General features: G+C 44.2%; 1 protein-coding gene across 2 annotated transcripts in view; it reads left to right on the top strand.

Moving 5' to 3' along the window:
- The first annotated feature begins 1055 nt into the window (after positions 1 to 1055).
- B4GALT5 (beta-1,4-galactosyltransferase 5) overlaps positions 1056 to 21488 on the top strand; it is a 71842-nt gene continuing 51409 nt past the window's right edge. For both annotated transcript variants that reach the window (XM_068987121.1, XM_068987120.1), the window contains exon 1: positions 1056 to 1170. In XM_068987121.1, coding sequence (XP_068843222.1) covers positions 1056 to 1170 — 115 coding nt within the window. The remainder of the gene's footprint in view (positions 1171 to 21488) is intronic.

The following is a 21488-nucleotide window of genomic DNA, read 5'->3' as shown; positions in this document are numbered from 1 at the left end:
GGGTGGATTGCTTCTCCATCCAGGAGCCTCACTCTTCATTTGTACAATAGGAATAATAAGAGGACACATCTCAAGGTTGTTGGGGGTGAATTAATGAGGTAAGTAAAGGCCAGTGTCTCTCAAAGGCAAGTCTTCCCTTTGGTGACTGTTATCATTAAGCTCCTTAGGAGTCTTTGGGATGTGGAATCTGCCCAGAGCTACAACCTGTCCTTGGATTTTATCCATGCTGGTCTTGAGTCAACCCGGGGTCAGATCAAGCTTTTTTAACCTCAGGGCTTTGGCAACTGCTGTTCACCCTTTGATGTGACTCCTTAGGGAGGGCTTCCCTGACGTTAGTCCCCCTCAAACATATTCTCCTGTTTTATTGTGTTCACATCACTTATCAGTACCTGACATTATGAATTGATCTTTTTCTCCTCCCATTTGAGTGTTAGCTTCAAGAAGAGAGATTTTGCCTGTTTTATCCTATGTAGCATCCCGAGCGCCAAGACATGCTCACTCACCCGTCTGACTTGGCAATAAACGGTAAACCGAATGGATGATTGAATGAAAGTGTGTACTGAGCCCCCGTGCCTACAATCCCCACTCTCCTGTCGCAGTGGGTGACCAACGTCAGACATTGCAGACTGCCCTGGGCTCCCAGGTTGGGGGGGTCCGACGGGCACTTCAGCGACGCTCCCCAAAATCCAGGGCGGCGGCCGTTCCGGGGGGCCGCACAGCGTGGGGAGCGCGCGGTGAGCGCGCGCGCGGGTCTTTTGCGACGGTGCCCGGCGGCGCTGGCCCCGCCCCCGGCCCGCCCCCGCGGCCCGCCCCGCCCCGCCCCCGCCGCTGCGCTCTCCGCCGGGCCGCTCAGGCCCCCGCCCGCTTCATGTGGCCGGGCCCGCGGCGGCCGGCGGCTGGGAGGGCGCGGCGGCGGCAAGAGGTGGCCGGCGAGGCCGGGGAGGCGGAGGCCAAGGCCCGCGCGGCGGCGGCGGCGGCGGCGGCCCGGGAGGCGGCAGACGGGGAGCGGCGGGAGCAGGCCCGGCCCGGCGCCCGAGCGGCGGCCCGGCTGCAGCATGCGCGTCCGCCGGGGGCTGCTGCGGCTGCCGCGCCGCTCGCTGCTCGCCGCGCTCTTCTTCTTCTCGCTGTCGTCTTCGCTGCTCTACTTCGTCTATGTGGCGCCGGGTATAGGTAGGAGTGGGATCCGGGTCCCCGGGGTGGGGGGTGCCGTTCTGATCTCCGGGGGGGGGGGAACTCCGGGAACCCACCGCCCCGCCCCGGGGGACCCCGGCTTTCGGAGGACACCCGGTTGGGAGGCGACTCGGAGCCTGGCGCTTGGAAGACCACGGGGACTCCGGCCCGATCCTCGGGAGACCCCCCTCCCCCCGCCACACGCCGGGCCCTCGGGGGATCAGGACCTTCCCGCCCTCTGAACCCCGACGGGCTCCGGAGCCCCCACCCCCCCGTCAGCCTCCCGCCCACCCCCTGCCCTCCTTCAGCCCCATCTCCGGCGCTAACCCTACGGTGCCTTCGCGCGCGCGCGCACACACCGACACACACACACACACACACACACACACACCCTCTTCGTGCTGGGACGCCCCCTGTTCTGGCCCTGGCCTCCCCAGAACCCCCACTTCCCGCTGCTCGCCTCGAGAGCTCCCGCCCCGGGGTCTCCTCCAGCCCCGGTTCCCGGCATTCCGCGGACACCGAACCCCCCCGCAGCCCGCCCGCCCCTCCCCGCGGAGCCCCGGTGCTGGGGTCTCCCGGAGTCCCACCATCCCGGTTCCCATCCATCCTTCTCTCCGCTCGCCGGCGACTCTACCGTTTCCTGCTCGCTCCCCCTCCCTGCCCTTTCTTCCCTCCACTTTCCCTGGTTACATCCTCCTCCTGGTCCTCCGCCCCAACGCAGACATCCTCCTCCGAATGGCCAGATCGCTTTCCTCGCCGGGTGCCATCCCCCCGCTCCCCCCGAGTTCCACCCCCCCATTCAATCTGCAAGCCCCGGAGCGTCCCACGCCGCCACTCCATCCCCTCCCCTGCCCCGCCTACCCCCAAGGGCACACCCTTGTCATTCCCGCTCCCTGCCCTCCTGCCTATCTTTCCCCAGCCCTCACCACCCCTCTCTGGTCCTCAGCCAGTTTCTTCTCATCTGAAGTCTTGGGGGAAGGGGTGCTGTGTGGCCTCTTCCTTTCTTCCCTTCTTTCACTTCTGGCGTCTCCTGGCGTTAAGGGTAGAAGGGGACCTGTTCTGGGTCCGGGGCGGGGGTGGGCGGCCCCAGAGGAGGGGCTATGACGAGGGCCTCGGGGAGATGGTGCAGGTGGGAAGGAGGAGCGTGGAGAAAAGATGGAATGGATGCTGATTCTTCTCTCAAAGGCTTAGCCTTTAAAGGAAAGGCAGCTCTGGAGAAACTGAGCCCTGCCCAAGTAGAGGCTGTCTAAGACCACAGAGCAGATATCAGGGAGGAGAAGAAAGATACCAGAAGGAAGTAGCAGCGTGAGGGTTAAGGTCAGGGAACTTGGAGGTCAGACTTGGATTGTGGTCCCTGCCCAGTATGACCTTGAGCAAGTTACTTAGCCTCACCTTTTCTCTGTAAAATGGGGGTGTGCATTAGGATGAAAAAACCTCATAGGGTTTTAAAGCTGGAAGTAGATAAATACCCTTTTAAGATACCATTGTACTTGATGCTTGGAGAGTTTTAAAAGAAACAGCTATTGTATGTAGCTTTTGAGAAAGAAGAGAGTAGATGGAAGGTATGTATTTGCCTGACTTGGCATGAAAGGTGAGAAATGATCAGAAGATGCTGTTGGAGGTGGGGCAGTTTTGCTCTAAAGAGTGGATTATTTGGATGTTAGGAAAGGGTTGATGGTTTAACTAGAGAAAAACCCTTTAGGATTGAAGTAATGATTAGTGCCTTTTTGTTGACCTGTCAACACTGAACTAGCTGAAGAGAGAGATTTCCAGATACAGCAAAAGATTCTTTCCTGATTTTTTTTTTTTTTTGAAGAGCATATTTCATTTGGTTAATATTGATGATTTGAACTGCAAACTCGATCTCGAAAATAGAACAGGTAACATCAGGTTGCTGTGACAGTTAGTGTTTTAGGAGAATCATCTCCCTCTGGGAAGGAACTGTGGGTGGCCTGGTGAGGTAGGAATTTGGGCAGAATAAGAACAGGTGAGTAATTAGGGGAATTAATTGAGAAAAGAGTTCATTAGCATATTGGATATTAGTCTCTAATAAAAATGAGTGTAAAATGATGGATTTGAACCCAGAGGCAATCTTGGAGCCATAAGCCCTTTTGTGAAAGGAACAGGTTTTTTCCTGGTGTTGGTACGTATATCAACTATGTCTAAATGGAAAAATATATCCCACTGGGTTGGTAATCACCCTGTTGATTAGAGAGATTAGAAGCAAAGAGAGATTCTGAAACAAAATGGAACTTATCAACTTAATTAAAATTCTTCAGAGGTAGATTTTTAGGTCACTGGAACCCCAGTGTAAAGCAATGGGCTCTACCACACTTCAATTCCTACCTCACTGGTAACTGAAAAAGATGGAAATCACTGAAATAGTCACTAATTTCTCCTTAAGTATAAGTCTTCTAAAGGGCAGATCAACTTAGGATTCAACTTCTGTTAGTCGGAAAAGGGGAGTGGTGGGAAGGATGTGGAGTGGTTTTCGGATTCTCACATTGAGGAGTTTGGTAGTTTTCTTTATCTTGGCTTTCCTGTTAACTGACTTAATTTTTTAAAATCAGCTTTGGACAGAGTGGCAAATCTTTTCAAAAGGTTAAGGCAAACTAGAGAAAGAGAAGCTTTTTATATGCCTTGGGCTGTGAAGACTTTATTTGAGACAATTATTAAAATAGCTTAGAAAATAATATTAGATGATATTCATGTGAAATTTCCATTTTTGCAGGTCAAAACCAGTTGTATGTCGGCAGTTTGATATAGCTCAACCTAATACATTTTCAACTAATGACAATTCTGTGTTCTGGCATAACGGGAAGTATGAGACTTGTATTTCCTTCCAGGTTTAATTTTTTCCAGTCCTGCTTTTGGTTTGCTTTGTATACCCTGTGGCCACGTTGTGCTCAAGGGCTAAAGGGAAGTCCTTAATCCAAGAGTGTGTTACAGCTATACTTGGAAATAGGCAGACTTGAATTTGAGATGTGAGAAAAATCACATTAGTTATAAATATTTTAAAGTTGCTCACATGTAGTATAGCCCAGCTACAGTTTCAGCATAACTATTGTTGATATTTTTGAGATCTAACGCTGGCTCTCAATATCAGTGACCCATATAGTCTGAGAGTGAAGGGAAATTTTCCTGGGCTTGGGGGTCATCTGAAATGGGGGTTCCTGGTACCATTTGACTTAGAAAATTGGATGTGAGGAGGATCACTAAATAGGGCTATAATGTGTTTGTAACAAATACAGAGTGCTCTTAGCTACTTTGATATCCCCATGCTGATCCGGTTTAAGTAATTTAAAAATACGGCTTCGTTGGCCATTATGTTTTTGTTATTAAATCAAAAGTAGTGTTTTAACATCAGCAGCTTAAAAGTAGAAATGAAAAGGATGGGGCAGAAGTGTCCAGGAGGTGGGGGTTTTAAAAAAGGAAGAGGAAAGGAATGTGGTTAGGAAAGTGCATAGGTGCCTCTTCTCTGTAGCCCCCACCCCCTGCAGCCTGAGTGGTTACTGTTGATTTCATCACTTGTTTCACCTGCACTGTTGAAATATCCCTGTTCCTTTCAGAATTCTGGAGAGAACTTTGGACTTATTTATGATCTTTTAACTTAGAAAAAATCCGAGAGCTCAGAGTACCTCTGTTCCAGTCTGACCGGGTCTTTTAGAAGATAAGTGAACTATTTATGGATGTACATTTGAAGGGCTGATTTTTAAACTCTTAAGAAGTTTATGGTGCTGTCACATGGGAAGGTTGTTACAGCAGTTACTCACGTTTGCAAATCGTTTCAGTTACTGAATTTGAGACATGCCTGTGCATTGTTAGAGCAGTAGTTTATATACTGAGGACATTTTATTAAAGTTCCTCTGTTTAATTTTGCTTTTGATTATTGAGGAAAAGAAAGGAGGAGTGATTTTTCCCTTTGGGCCTGCTTAGTTCCAAGACAAGTTTGATGTATGGTTGGCTTTTGGAAGGCAGAAATCAGACATTTCAGTCCCACCTGATTTGACCAGATGACCTTGAGCAAGTTCCCTTGATTCTTTGATCTTATCCTTGGCCACAAAACAAAGCTGTTTGAAAAACAAGAACTGCGTCTTGGCCAAACTTCTAGTGAGTTTTTTTGTATAGAAAGTTGATAGTTCATGTGCATTCTATATGAGATTTGGACCTAAGATTCTAGGTAAGATACATGTTTTATATAATCAAATGCAACCTTTTCTAGTAACCCCAGGAAAATTTCAGATCCCCTCCTAAGTGTAGTATGAAAAGTGTTGTTCTTCCTCACATGCAAGTGGCCTCAAAATGCTTGGGTGTACTTAGTTCCTGAGCTTTTCTGGAGTGAAATAGGCACTGTGAATGTGGGTTATTTAGAGAATTAAAAGGCACCACCCTGTTAAAGGAACTGCTTCTCCCCACCGGCTGGCTCACTCAGATATTTCCTCTGAGTATTACATTGTATCAGTCTTCTTAGAAGGAAAGCACATTTGGAGAGCAGATTGAGGTTATAAAACTGAACAGCAGCACATTTGACCAGGATTTTAGTAATATTTTATGTCTTCCTGCAGAAGTTTGCTATGTTGGAAACAAAGTCTTAGGTTTGAAGTTGAAGTCTCTTGAACAGTGAAAATGTGCTGGTCCCAGACAGACTTGGGAAGCAGTGTTCAGACAGTATCAGTTGCCATTCCAGGGCCTCAATACTCCAACCAGTAGCTAATTCTGCTCCGACCCTGACATTTCCCCCAGTGAGCTTGACAGGCCGGTGGGAGCTGCCTATAATATGGCAGGAAGGAGGGTCTCCTTGTGTAGCCACGGCTCTTTAGAGCTCTCCAAGACTGGAACACCAAGGCCACAGAAGCTGAAGTGCTGCTTGCTGACTTACTTGCTTCCGTAAGAATCTGCCTGCAGTGTAGGAGACCTGGGTTTGATCCTTGGGTCGAGAAGGTTCCCTTGGAGAAAGGGGATGGCTACCCACTCCAGTATCATTGCCTGGAGAATCCCATGGACAGAGGAGCCTGGCAGGCTACAGTCTATGGGGTCGCAAAAGAGTTGGACACAACTGAGTGACTTAACACTAATTTTGCAGCTTTTATTTTTTTAAAGATTTTTCTGGTGTGGACCATTCTTAAAGTCTTTATTGAATTTGTTGCAACCTTGCTTCTGTTCTACCTTTTGGTTGTTTGGCCATGAGGCATGTGGGATCATCTTAGCTCCCTGACCAGCGATCAAACCCGCATCCCCGGTCAGCGGTCGAACCCGCATCCCCGGCATTGGAAGGCAAAGTTTTAATCATTGGACCACCACGGAAGTCCCAGCAGCTTTTTAGATCATGGAAGATATGTTGTGCACATCAGCTGCACAACAAAGCAAATAGAACTTCAGCAAGTGAGAAGTAGGCAGGCACTGTGATGCTGCAGAGGCCTGCCAGAGAATGAGAGAGAGAACTAGTGGTTAACATTGGTCAAGATGAAGGTTCAGTTCAGTTCAGTCACTCAGTCATGTCTGGCCCTTTGCGACCTCCTTGGACTGCAGCATGCCAGGCCCCCCTGTCCATCACCAGCTCCCGGAGTTGAAGGCTAATCAGAAGCAGAAGGTTAAACAGAAGCAAGCAGATTGGGTGTTGGCTTCAAAGACGTTCAAGGAGATAAAAAGAGGCAGGCCTGTGTACACTGTCAGTGAAAGAGCAGTAATTCTTTCAGCTCTGTTCAGTTCAGTCGCTCAGTCATGTCCGACTCTTTGTGACCCCAGGGACTGCAGCACACCAGGCCTCCCGGTCCATCACCAACTCCTGGAGTTTACTCACACTCATGTCCATTGAAGTCAGTGATGCCATCCAACCATCTCATCCTCTGTCGTCCCCTTCTCCTGCCTGCAGTCTTTCCCAGCATTGGGGTCTTCTCAGATGAGTCAGTTCTTCGCATCAGATGGCCGAAGTATTGGAGTTTCAGCTTCAACATCAGTCCTTCCAATGAATATTCAGGGCTGATTTCCTTTAGGATGGACTGGTTTGAGTTATTCTTTAGCTTCTAGATTTTTGACTGCTTTTTAAGCCCAGATTGAGTCATTAACTTGTCCAAAGTTGAGAATTACAAAATATCCCTGAGGCACATAACATTCGATTGAAAAGATAAGGTTAATCATGAGAAACACCTAGAGAAAATTGAAGATAGTATGTAATGTAATCAATTGATGCTTCCCTTGTAGCTCAGTCAGTAAAGAAACTGCCTACAATGCAGAGAGCCAGGTTTGATTCCCAGGTTGGGAAGATTCCCTGGAGAAGAAAATGGCAACCCACTCCAGTATTCTTGCCTGGAGAATCTCATGGAGAGAGGAGCCTGGCAGGCTACAGTCCATGGGGTTGCAAGAATTGGACATGACTTAGCAAGTGAACCACCACAACCAGCTAATCACCTTCTAAATTCTGTGATACTAGCTGTTGGTGAGGTCGAGGTTCAGATATAGGCATTCATTCGCTGATTGAATAAGCAGTGTTTTTTGATCGCTGCCCCCCTTGTCAGATATTCTTGGGTATTGGGCAGCCTAGAAATGAGTGAGGAGGAACAGTTCTGCCATCCTGGTGCTTTCATTCTGGTGGGACGTTTTTCCCCTTTGTGGTGCTTTTATTCTGTTGGGGAGACAGCCAATATGCAAGATATTTTTGGATAGTGGTAGGAGTAACTGAGGGTCTATTTTAGACTGAGTGGTTAGGGAAAGCTTCATTAAAGAGGTGATATTTGACTTGAAGGGTAGAACTGGCCACTCTCAGGTCTGAAGATTAGGGTGGTGCCTTCACGCATATGTGAAGGCCCTGAGGCAGAACCCCTAGTGAAGGCTGACTGCATTTTTATAATGACGGGAAGTGGTAGGAAGTGAGCTTAGAAAGACGGTAGGGGTCAGGCCGCCTAGGACCCTCTAGGCCGAGGTAAGGGCCATAGGATGAAGGTGAACTAGAGGCTCAGACAGCAAAGAATCTGCCTCCGATGAAGGAGACCTGGGTTTGATCCCTGGGTTGGGAAGATCCCCTGGAGAAGGGCATGGCTACCCGCTCCAGTATTCTGGCCTGGAGAATTCCGTGGACAGAGGAGCCTGGCGGGTACAGCCCATGGGGGTCACAAAGAGTCGGACTCGACTAACACTGGAGTTAACTGTTGGACATCAATCAGACCTGGATTTGAGTCAACTCTGACGGAGCGGGCAAACGATTTTCAGTTTTCCCATCTGCCCGATGGAGTATACCATCTTCCTCAGGGTTGCTGTGAGAATTGAGTGGAATATGCACGGAAGGGGGTTTGGCACAACAGTGGATAGGCTCAGAATTGTTATATTTTGTTATAACCATAGGAGATGTCCTACCATAGGAGATGTCCTCTTGGCCTAATGCTAGTGCTAAACTCAGAGGAGGGTGGGGCGCCAGTCCGACTTGACCAATAACTAGATGGAAGCCTTTATTTCAGTTTTCCCATCTATAAACTGAAGCAGTGAACTCAAGTACAGATGCCCGGGTCCCTCTTAGACCCGAAGTTCCATAGTTCTGAGCAAGTGTGAGTTGAACCTTTTAGGGGAAGGAATAATGAGTTCTGTCAAGTAAAGATACCCCATTTATTAATTAAAAAGTTCAGACCACTCATTCACTTGGTTTCCCACCTTTAGTGAAATTCTGTGAAGTGTCAGTGTGTAACCGTCAGACATGGTTGTAAGTGTGTAACCATCATGAGGACATCTGCCCTGAAAATAAGACTTAGAAATGTCTGCACCAAAGTCTGTCTTTGAAAGCATTGTGACAAAGAATGGTCAAAGGGAAAAAACCCTAAAGAATTCTATGGAAATACCTTTGGGATGTTACAGCTTTTTTTTTTTAAATCTTCTTTCTTTCCCCCCTTTTTGTCCCCTGGGTAATCCTTTTAAGTTTTAATCTGCTAAATCAGTTTTTTTCCCCTCTAGCTTCACACTTTTGCTTTTAAACATGAAATGGAGCCCTGGATTCATTAGTTTCTGCTCCATCTTCAGTCCTCTAGGTAATTGGATGTTAAATGAAAAATGAATATTACATTTTGACCCAGTAATTCTTCTTAATATTGTGGCTTATAGCGAAGAGCATTCATACCTCCTACTGATCCCAAGCCTGGGAATCACACTGAATAATTTAAAGTGGTGTCTCTTCTCAGATTCCACCCCTTCCCACCCCTTTTGTTAGTTTGAGTGAGTAATTATTAGACTATAAGTAGTGTTCCGCCTCCTTCCCAGGTGACAGAGATACCCAGGTACTTAGCCATGACTAGAAGGAAAGCTGGTCATTGTTCTGAAGTACCTTAGTTACCATCATCAATTATGAACAGTTCTCTGAGGCGATTAGTAGCGCGATTATAATGATGAAAAATGTCGTGGAGTGTCACGTACAGGGACGTCTAGATTGTAGGACAGTTCAGTGTCGTGCTTTAAAACTTCACCTAGAAGTGTGCTAGTGAGCACAGCAGCACAGCAGTTTATTATTTTTATTAAAGAGCTGTAAAACATTTAAATATCCATGGAGAAGGAATTTTTTTCACCCCAAGTGGTCCTAAAAGTATGATTAATAGACACTTAAACTTTTTGCTTAATTTTCAGGTGTTGAACAACTGTATACTTGGAAAGATGGAAAAACAGTATTTTTTTTTTTTTTTAACTCATGGAACTGCTAGTTGCCCCATTGTGAGGAGGTGTGCTTTTTAAGCACTAAGCTTAAATTATACTCACGATTGTGATGTTTAACAGTATTTTCTGATTGGTAGACTATTGGCTTTTAAAGGCCAGAAAATAGGATTTTCTTAAATGTTGTGTTGTGGTCTTGTTTGTGTAGTTTAAAACAAATAATCCTTTATTCTCTTGCAGAAAAATGGAAAAAAAAAAACCAATTGCCAATTTAGGAAAGTTAAACCAGGTGGGCCAGAGGTGATGGTAGACTGACCTCAGGAATCTCGTCGTACCTATTGTAAATCTTTGTATTTAAAATAAACCCATTTAATCATTTAACTTTTAAAGAGAAACTCATTCTGTCCATATCTTCATAATCTATGGAGTCACGATAGGGAGGTTCTCTGGGTTGTCCTGTCCTTGTGCTTAGCACACTAGATGCACTTAAATATTAATTGAAATGAATGGAGAAACTGTTGTGTGGTCAAACTAGCCTCTTTGTTTTTGGATTGTGTTTAACCTGGGGAAAGAGTCGCTTCTTCAGTTAATCCTTATTTTGAGTTTTAACGGGGTTGAGGGGAGGGAGTTTGAGAAGAGACACCAATTTAAATTATTCAGTGATTTTGTGATTTTGGTATTCACTTTGCCCGAAACAACTCTGTCCTTTTTTTTTCCCCTTGCTATTTCTCTGTGGTAAAATATTTCTGACATGAAATTTGCCGTGTATTTTGGTAATTTAGATGTGCAATTCAGTGGCATTAATTGCATGCACAATGTTAAGCAACCAGGACCACTATTTCCAAAAATTTCTGTTGCCCCAAACAGAAATTTGCTTCCCATTAAGCAATAACTCCTCGTCCACTGGCCCAGCCCCCAGCTGCTAATCTGCGGTGACTGTGACTGCCCCAGGTGCCTCGTGTGAGCGGAGTCACCCGATGTCTGTCCCTTAGAGTCTTCCCTGCTCACTTGGCAGAATGTTTGCCGGGTTCACTCCTAGAAGAGCATGTGTCAGAACTGTGTTCTTTTTGTGTGTGAATACTATTCCATCATGTGTATCACCCCGTTTTGTTTTCTCATCTGTTGACAAGCACCTGAGTTGCTTCCACCTTCTGGCTGTTGTAAATAGCACTGCTGCAGGTGTTGGCACACACGGATCTGTTCGAGTCCCTGCTTTCAATTCTTGGAGTATTTACCTGGGAGTGGAATGGCTGGGTCCTATGGTAATTCTAGGGCTTCCCAGGTGGCTCGGTGGTAAAGAATCTGCCTGCCAAGCAAGAGATGTGGGTTTGACCCCTGGGTCAGGAAGATCCCCTGGAGAGTTAGAAATGGCAACTCACTCCAGTATCCTTCCCTGGAAAATTCCATGGACAGAGGAGCCTGGCGGGTTACATTGCATGGTCCCAAAAGAGTTGGACATGACGTAGCGACTAAACAGTAACAGTACAAGGGTAATTCTGTTTCATTCTTTGCGGAGCTGCCGGACTTTCCCCAGTGCCTTTTCTCCAGCCTTGCAGCCAACACTTGCTTTCTGAGTGTGTATTTTTTTAAGTGTAAGACATCCCCATAGGTGTGAAATGGTAGCTCGAGTGAATAATGAGGTCGAGCATCTTTGCATGTGTTTATTGGCTATTTGTATATCTTGTTTAGTGAAAGGTCTGTTCAGGTTCCCTTACCCTTTTTTGTTTATTTATTTATTTGTTTATTTTTCCTTTTACCCTTTTTTTTTCTTTTACCCTCCTTACATTGGATTGTCTATTAAGAGCTCTTTATATTGTTAAAATAGTTAACCATTACAGATACATGATTTGCAAGTATTTTCTCCCATCCTGTGTGTTGTCTTTGTACTCTATTGATAGGTGTCATTTAATATGCAAAAGCTTTTAACTTTGATGAGATTCAGTTTATTTATATTTTTCCTTTTTACTTTAACAAATATACTGCTTGGTCAGTTTTATGACTTAACTTTTGCTCCCTACATTGTACCCATTTCTTTTTTATTTATTTATTTTTTGCTCAGGAAAGGTTTCCATAGGCAGCCTGTCAGTAACTTACGGAAACCTTTCACAAGCAATTGAGCTGATTTTTGAGAAAGCAGGAGGCAAGGTTTTTTGGTTTATCTGTCTCTTACTTTCTTTTCCCCCTCTTGTTTAAGTTTGATCTTCGTTTCTTGATTTCTGATTCTTGGTCTTTAAAATGATGACTCTCTTGGCCAAAGCTGACACGCTCTGCAGATTCCGTTTGATATTTCAAGTATTTGAAGAGTCCTATGACTCTTCTGATAAAGGGGGGGAATCTAAATCTTTCTGATGTTTGCTGATTATTTTGCTCAGTAGGACTGAAATGTCACTTGCATCTAAGTATTTTCTATTTCGAATCGCAGTTCTCCAAAAATCCATGTAAGACAGGGCCAGATGTTAGAACACCAAATTTTTGGTGTTGGGGACAGTACAGTTTAGTGGTTAAACATAGGATTTAGAAGAGAAATTTAGAAAGTATTATAGATTGATAAGCATAGTCCATGAAACACTGGGCTCACTCTTTCTTCCATACAGAAATGAAAGCGTATGTTGATTTTGATGACACTGAAAAGTAAATATCACTTGGCATTTTGTTGGCCTCGGATCTGGATTAACCAGCACTTTTCATGCTTTGCTGTTTAATACGTAGTGATGCTTAGAGCCATGGTAATGCATGGCTTTGAGTTTGATGTTAAGTGTGATTTTTTTTTTTTTCCTTCTGATTGTTTGAATACCAATAATTCTTTATTCAGGAGAGCACTGTTTCCCCAGTCCCTGGCACAGGCACAGGATGGCAGGTGGTGATGACGAACGACCTGCCGGGAGGGTGGCCTGGCTGACTAGGAGGTGTATGATAGGAACACGTGATTTCTTTCTTTCCGGTTTCCTTTATAATATTATCAGAAAATGAAGAGAATGTTAAAGAATGAGGAAACAGAAGAGTCTAACATGTAAAACCTGCTGGACTTCTGCAACAGTGACATAGTAAAATTTGGCACTTCGATTTTTTTTTTTTCCTGATATCAGCTGAGTTTCCAGTATACTGATCCAAATGTGAGTGTTAATGATAGTGACTTAAAACAGGTGGGTTCTTGGGAAATTTTTGTGTTTTGGAGCCTGTAATAAAAGAAGAAATTTACAAACTTGACTTTGTGTTCGTTTGATTTGGCTGTTTTCTTAAAGCTAACTTAATCTCTGTGTTAACTCCTTACTGTGTGCTAGGTCTGGGGGAACAGTGATGAATAATCTGAACACCATAGCTCTGTTACTTTTAAGTCTTCAACAAGGGAGCATGGCTTCATTTTAGTAAAAGCTTTTCAGAATTTTGAGTGATTTTTATATTCCCAGAGGACGTGTTTAATTGAGGGTCAGTTGATGTTAACATTCCTTAATTGCCAATAGTGGATATATTTTATTGTAGATATTTAAGGCAGCAAAATTTTTAAAGAAATTCATGAAGAAAGACACATTACATTTCTTAACACCCTCCCCGCCACCACCCACCCCCGCCCGGGCCCATTGGTTGTACCTGTTTTTGGTGGTGTTTATATTTGTTATTCTTTAGTGACTAAGTCACACCAGACTCTTTCGTGACCCCATGGACTGTAGCCCCGCCAGGCTCCTCTGTTCATAAGATTTACCAGGCAAGAATCCTGGAATGGGTTGCCATTTCTTACTCCAGGGGATCTTCCTGACCCAGGGATCAAGACCGCATCTCCTGCATTGCAGGTAGATTCTTTCTCCCTGAGCCCCCCGGGGGTGTTTATATTTAAACATGGAATGTTTCTGATGTTTATCTCCTGAACAGAGTCGTGGCGATGGTGGGGAGCAGTGACTGAAGTTTCTTAATAATGAAGTTTCTTAGATGCTCTCGACCAGCAGAGGGAGGATGTGTTTATATGCTGAGGCCTCTTCCTTTCCACCTGGAAGTATCAGTTTTAGAACAGAAGTCTGGTACTTTCTTGGTGCCATAGAGAGAAAGTTCTCAGAGAGCATTTGTCAGATAAGGATCAGTCTGCCTTCTACCCTTCAGTGGCTTTCAGGGCTTTCAGGATAAAGTTCAGTCTCCCTATGGTAGCTTAGAAAAATTTTTGTGGTCTGGCCTCTACCTTCCTCTTCAGTTTCATTTATGCCTCTTCTCTTCCTCCAGCCCCATGGACTTCCTGCCTGGTTTCCAGCATAGACTAGGCTCTTTGCTTAAGCGTTTCTCTGGCTGACGGCAAGTACTCCTCCTGCCTGTCCTTGGATCTGTAATTCAGTGTCAGATGCGTGGGCCTCATTTTTCTTGTTCACTGTTGTATCCCTGCCTAGAACGTTGGTTTGGCACACCGTAGTGTTAGTTGCTCAGTCGTGACCGATCCTCTGCAACCCCATGAACTGTAACCCGTCCATCGAGTTCTCCAAGCAAGAATACTGGAGTGGGTTGCTATGCCCTCCTCCAGGGGATCTTCCCGACCCAGGGATCGAACCTGGGTCTCTTAACATTGCAGGCAGATTCCTTACCGTCTGAGCCATCAAGGAAATAGGTTCTCAATAAATACTATTTGTTAAATTGATAAAGTAAGGTGGAGGTGGACAGATCTGAGGTCCTGAAAAGTACAATTAGCTGATTCTCTGCTCATTTGGGCATGTTGTGCTATTAAGACTTCAAGGTGAAGAATTAAAAAGGATCAAATGAAAACACAATGAATTAGTAAAGATATTAATTGTAATAGAAAGTATGATTCCTAGCTCAGTTGCAGATTAATTTGCCCAGTTCAGTCAGATGTTTGATTTTGATCTGGGGGGTGTGGCTGGGTGCTGGTTTGTGGGCAGATGACAAGTAGGGGTTCTAAAGTTTTACCTATTTGAGATTCAATATGGATTTTAACCCTTTGAGGTACTTTGTATCTTACATAGTATGTGTAGGATAATGCTTCGAACTTGAAAATCACAAATGAATGTATTAATGGTTTGTCTTGTTCCTTAACTTGAAATCTAGATGAAAAAATGATAAACAGGGAATTCCCTGGTAGTTCAGTGGTAAAGACTCAGCACTTTAACTGCTGTGGGCCTGGGTTCAGTCCCTGGTTGGGGAACCAAGATCCTGCAAATCACATGGCATGGCCAAAAAAATGAAGATAAAATAAAAATCGATAAATAGGAAAACACTCAGTCCTGATTTAGGAAGAAGTAGATACAGTTTCTTGTATATTGCTAGGAGCATTGTTTCTAATTTTGAATTAGAAAAATATTTAGGTTAGTGGTTTTGGTGTTTTCAAACTTTGAAAAGTTTGTTCACAAACTTTTCAAATTTGTGATCAAAGCTATACTTTTTGTCTTGAGTATGTGCATCAGTATTTAATTTGAGAGGTAGTTTTTGCCTAGGCAATGAGAAATTGTTTTATATTTTACTTCTTTCGAGTAGCGATAAGGAAGAAACACTTTCTGAAATTGGAAGTCCATATGGTTGGTATGAAAAGTAAGTCTGTTACTCCTAAGCAGCTAGTCTTGCTGATGGGTGGAAGGTGGAAATAACCTTGCCTCTGTTGCTAAGGTTATTTTTGAGCTGACTTGTGTTAGGCTGGCACTCATCATTTGCTTTGTCTGCAAGGGACAACTGGAATCCCAGAGAGAGAGAAAGAGAGTGTGTGAATGTGAGTGGGAGGAAGTGAAACATTTGGTTTTGGTATTGGCTTGATTTTTCTGTTTCGTTGTTGACTTGGCATGCCTGGCTTTTTCATTCTACTTTTAAGTATCCAGAAATCTTCAGGTCTGTGTGAATTAGAAGGTTTGGATTTAATTGAATTTCATTTGGCACTGTGGGAAATTAACTTTAGGTAAGAGTTACTTTTTGGGTTGGCTTAATGGGAAATAGATGGGGAAACAGTGGAAACAGTGTCAGACTTTATTTTTTGGGGCTCCAAAATCACTGCAGATGGTGAGTGCAGCCATGAAATTAAAAGACACTTACTCCTTGGAAGGAAAGTTGTGACCAACCTGTGTGTGTGTGAAGTCACTCAGTCGTGTCTGACTCTTTGAGACCCCGTGGACTGTAGCCCACCAGGCTCCTCTGTCCATAGGATTCTCCAGGCAAGAATACTGGAGTGGGTTGCCGTTTGCTTCTCCAGGGGATCTTCCCAACCCAGGGATCGAACCCAGGTCTCCTGCATTGCAGGCAGACGCTTTATCCTCTGAGCCACCAGGGACGCCTATGACCAACCTAGATAGCATATTGAAAAGCAGAGATACTACCTTGCCAACAAAGGTCTGTCTAGTCAAGGCTATGGTTTTTCCAGTGGTCGTGTATGGATGTGAGAGTTGGACTGTGAAGAAAGCTGAGCACCAAAGAACTGATGCTTTTGAACTGTTGTGTTGGAGAAGACTCTTGAGAGTCCGTTGGACTGCAAGGAGATCCAACCAGTCTATCCTAAAGGAGATCAGTCCTGGGTGTTCATTGGAAGGACTGATGCTGAAGCTGAAACTCCAATACTTTGGCCACCTCATGCGAAGAGTTGACTCATTGGAAAAGACCCTGATGCTGGGAGGGATTGAGGGCAGGAGGAGAAGGGGACGACAGAGGATGAGATGGCTGGATGGCATTACTGACTCGATGGACGTGAGTTTGAGTGAACTCCGGGAGATGGTGATGGACAGGGAGGCCTGGCGTGCTGCATTTCATGGGGTCGCAAAGAGTCAGACACGACTGAGTGACTGAACTGAGATTGACCAAAGCCGGGTGCCAACCTTGCAAAGGAACGAATGGCAAAAATACTACTTTTAGGACTTGTGTTGGCACAGGTTTTGTGATTTGTGTTTAGTAACATTCCCCGGTAACCACACACGAACACCACCACTGATTTAATTGTATTATTAGTTATATTAATTTATTAGTTCTATCATTAAAAGAGTAAAACAGTCAGCATAGGTGAAGCCATAGTTTTGGGTTCTATTGTTTGTGTGAAAAACTGCCTCTTCATTGTGAATTTTGAACAAACTCACCAGTAGATTATTTTAGTAAGCTTGTGTCATCGGAAGCATTCCAGAATGAATCATGTTTTTTAGGATCTAACAAATGTTACCACCCTTGTTTTGTTGAGCAATACTTTTGAGTTATTTAATCAACTTTAAGGAGAGTGAAAAAGTTGGCTTAAAGCTCAACATTCAGAAAACGAAGATCATGGCATCCGGTCCCATCACTTCATGGGAAATAGATGGGGAAACAGTGGAAACAGTGTCAGACTTTGTTTTTTTGGGCTCCAAAATCACTGCAGATGGTGACTGCAGCCATGAAATTAAAAGACGCTTACTCCTTGGAAGAAAAGTTATGACCAACCTAGATAGCATATTCAAAAGCAGAGACGTTACTTTGCTGACTAAGGTCCGTCTAGTCAAGGCTATGGTTTCTCCTGTGGTCATGTATGGATGTGAGAGTTGGACTGTGAAGAAGGCTGAGTGCCGAAGAATTGATGCTTTTGATCTGTGGTGTTGGAGAAGACTCTTGAGAGTCCCTTGGACTGCAAGGAGATCCAACCAGTCCATTCTGAAGGAGATCAGCCCTGGGATTTCTTTGGAAGGAATGATGCTAAAGCTGAAACTCCAGTACTTTGGCCACCTTATGTGAAGAGTTGACTCATTGGAAAGGACTCTGATGCTGGGAGGGATTGAGGGCAGGAGGAGAAGGGGACGACAGAGGATGAGATGGCTGGATGGCATCACGGACTCGATGGACGTGAGTCTGAGGGAACTCCGGAAGTTGGTGATGGACAGGGAGGCCTGGCGTGCTGCAATTCATGGGGTTGCAAAGAGTTGGACCCGACTGAGCGACTGAACTGAACTGAACTGAAGGATGATAAAGGAGTTTACCGTAGTTTATTCATAATCATCTTTTCATCCCAAGTGTTTTCATTTCATTGTTTCCTTTCCTTTATATACACAAACAGATATTTAAAGTTTTTATACCTTAGGAGTTACTAGGCTGAGAGAATTGATGTTATAAGGGTGGCGGCAGTTAAATGAATGCTTTGAGTGTTTGTGTTGGAATAATCTTGTACCATCTCTTTGCTGTAATCTTTTCCTGGTTAGTTCTGTTTCTCTCATTTTAACTAAACATAGCGTCTTTATATAAGATTATTTCTAGCAGATGACTCTTGAAAGCTCTGAAGAAAACATGTGGAAAACTTGATGGGAAGTTCTCGCCCTTGTGACATCACATCAGTTTAGTCTCATTCCTAGACACTATTAATAAAGTTAAAATAGAAAGACCTCAAATTTCATTACATGTTTTAATGTGGCTAATTTAATGGAAAAGTGTAATATTTGATATATCTCCTCCTTTGATTGGGTTCTACAAAACAGAAATAAAATCTTTCTTAAAAACCTATTAACGGACTTCCCTGGTGGTCCAATGGCTAAGACTCTGCACTCTTCATTAATGAAGGGGGCCTTGGTTCAATCCCTGGTCGGGGAGCTAGATCCCACATGCTACAACGAGGCCCAGTGCAGCCAACTAAATAAATAAGTAGAAGATACATAGAAAAACCCTACTTGTACTTGGTTATTTTTCTCCAGTCTGATGTTTTTTCCTCCAGTTTGTCAAGAGTGACCAAACTTTCTTTCTCCACCCTCTTTTTTTCCCCATTCCTATATGTACAGAAGGGGAACACCGTTAATGTCATGCAATTTATTCTTTTTGGTAAAGATGATTATATGAAATGCAGTTAGTTCCTAAAAATCACTATGCTGTACAAAACTGTTGAATAAAAACCATAGAGCTTGTGGGCAAGATGGGGTTAGGCACAGAACACTTAAAAACTAAGTTAGTTGGTATTAACAAAAAATACTGGACCTCATGAAACCAGCACAGGTTTACACATGTTGAGTGGTTAAGAAACAGCAAAAAATAGGGCACTTTGTTTTGAAAAAGACCTGAAATTTGCTGGTGGAAGTGGGCAATCCAAAGAATTGCAACTCCAGAGTTCCTGTGAAGTGTGCTGAAAGAGTACTGGGTGTTGTAACATCCACTGTGTATGGGATGCTCGCTCAAGATGAACTGAGATCGCTGGCAGATGTTAGACGTAGGTGTGTGTCTGTTCAGTCAGTTGTAGTTTTCTGGGTATCGCTCATGGACGAAATTGGATATAAGCAACACAAAATTCCAGTTATCTTCAGGTTGTTCCCAAATATGTCACGTGTGTTGGAACAAATGTGTACTTTGAAAATAAGTCTGATAGCGGAACTGACTGTAAGACAAAATAACGACGGAATTTGAATAAATATGTGAAATAAAAAAAGTTTTTATTTTTTATTGAAGTACAGTTGATTTGCAACGTTGTGCTAATCTCTGTTGCACAGCAGAGTGACTCAACTATACACATACAGACATTCTTTAAAAATATGGTTTTAAAAACGTTTTGAAATCTCAAGCTTCCAAAAGAGTTGCATGTGTAGTATAGTGACTTTTTCTTGAACCATCTGGTGACATTATGTCCCCTCACTCCCAAATATCAGAGTGTGTTTTTCAACAAAGAAGGATATTCCAGCCAAGGACAGTCCACCCATTAACATTAACACTGATACTCTAACTCTGTGGCCATCGAATCCCTGACCCCCGTTCAGGCTCTGCCAGTTGCCCCAGGAATGTCCCTTATGTCACAGGGGTGCAGTTCAGAACCGCCCACTGTGTTCCCCGTGACGTTCCCTTAGTCTCCTTCAGGAAACTCTGGAAGAGTTCCTCATGACCTTGACACTTCTGAGGATGACAAGCCAGCTCTTTTGTAGCCTGTCTCTTACTTTGTCTGATGTTTCCTTGTGGTTAGATCCAGGTTCTGCATCTTTGGCGGTAAAATCGCAGAAGTGGTGTGAACGTCCTCGTGATGCGTGTCGGAGGGCACAGGGCTGTGATTTGCACCATCGCCAAGGATGTTTGCTCTGATCCCTTGACTGAGGAGGTTTCTGAGGAGGGTTTCCGCCATAAAGAGACTCTCTTCCCTGCTGTATTCAGTATTCAGTGTGTATTTTGTGGGAAGGTCCTTAATAAATGTAAAGGAAAAGAAAGGAAAAAAAACTACATAAATATTGTTCTTCATCAGACTTCTCCATGTATTTATTTATATAAAGCCATGCTTTTTTAATGAAAAATGTGTTATCAGCATGGATGTGTGGCTTTAATCTGTTTACTCTTATTTGTATTCATGCTCAATTGTCCTGATCAGGCCAGCGGGGCTCCCTTGCCCTGGTGTCGGTCCTTCTGTCTCTCTCATTCTCGAGCACTTCCTTACTTTCTGGAATAACAAGTTGTTCTAGGCACACTTTGCGCTTTCTTTATCCCAGACCTGGAATCAGCTATTTATCTAAAACATGATTCTTTTTAATGGAGAATGGGTTCTTAGAAGCCAAGATCCTGGTTCTGGATGCACTCATTGCTATTGGAGTGTTGTGACTTCTAGTTTTTCTTATCAATGCATAGAGCTCTGGAATATATATAGGTATACACACACTGTTACACACCCACACACTACATCTGTATTTATTTCTGTGTGTGTGTGTGTGTGTGTAAAATGGTGAGTTCACAGCAGTATCCACAATTTTTTTTAAATTTATTTTTTAAATTTAAATTTTTACTTTATTTTACTTTACAATACTGTATTGGTTTTGCCATACATTGACATGAATCCACCACGGGTGTACATGCCTTCCCAAACATGAACCCCCCTCCCATTATCCACAATTTAAACCTAACATCTCAGGGTTCATTTTAGTTTTGTTTTTTTTTTTTTTTCCTTTCCATATTTGTAACTCCTTTCTCTAACAGTGAGAGTCCTAACTCCCGTTTTCCTTGCTGTTATTAAAATTTACTTATTTGATTAATCCCCTATATGTAACCCTATATTCCGCTGTGTGCAGTCCCTGTTTGGACATGTTTCTCACCCTGAACATAGTTCACTCTCTCTTGGCTGGGCTGTCTTCCCTCATCATCCCACTAGGGTTCTCTACAAGCCTGCCCCAGGCTACTCCCTCCAGCCCTGCTTGGACTCTGGAACCCCACCCTGGCGTCCCCTCTCCTCTGTTGGATGCTTTCTCACCCTTCCTGGCCCTGACACTCCATTCAGAGCAGTGTCCGCATCCTGCTTGGCTCAGACATCCCTCTGTGTCTCCCTGACCGTCCCCGGTGCAGGCATCTACCTAGCTCTGTGTGGTGGCGGTGCTCAGTCGTGGCTGACTCAGTGTGACCCCGTGGACTGCAGCCCACCATGGACTTTGCCAGGCAGGAATCCTGGAGTGCGGTGCCATTTCCTTCTCCAGGGGTCTCCTGACCCAGGGATCGGAACCTGCATCTCCTGCATTGGCAGGCGGATTCTTTACTTGTGGTGCCACCTGGGAAGTCCCACTTCGCTTGGCCCCATCTAATGGCTTCCTTTAGGACTGAAATTTTTTTTTTTTTTTTAATTTTTTAGAAGGAAAGGGAAAGGAGATGGCACTGTATAAAACTTCTTGATAAGTAAATTCACATTTTTTGGGAAAAAATTATTTGTCTTGACCATGTCACCTGAGTTTTGCATACTGAAAATAGTGTCACTATACCTGTCTGGATTTCTTTTTAGACTACTCTTGATTCCTTCCTATAGACTCCACATATGTAGCTAGCTAGAGGCT

This window comes from Capricornis sumatraensis, chromosome 15 (genome assembly GCF_032405125.1).
Source record: "Capricornis sumatraensis isolate serow.1 chromosome 15, serow.2, whole genome shotgun sequence".
Taxonomy (NCBI): domain Eukaryota; kingdom Metazoa; phylum Chordata; class Mammalia; order Artiodactyla; family Bovidae; genus Capricornis; species Capricornis sumatraensis.
This window is presented reverse-complemented; position numbering and strand designations above follow the sequence as displayed.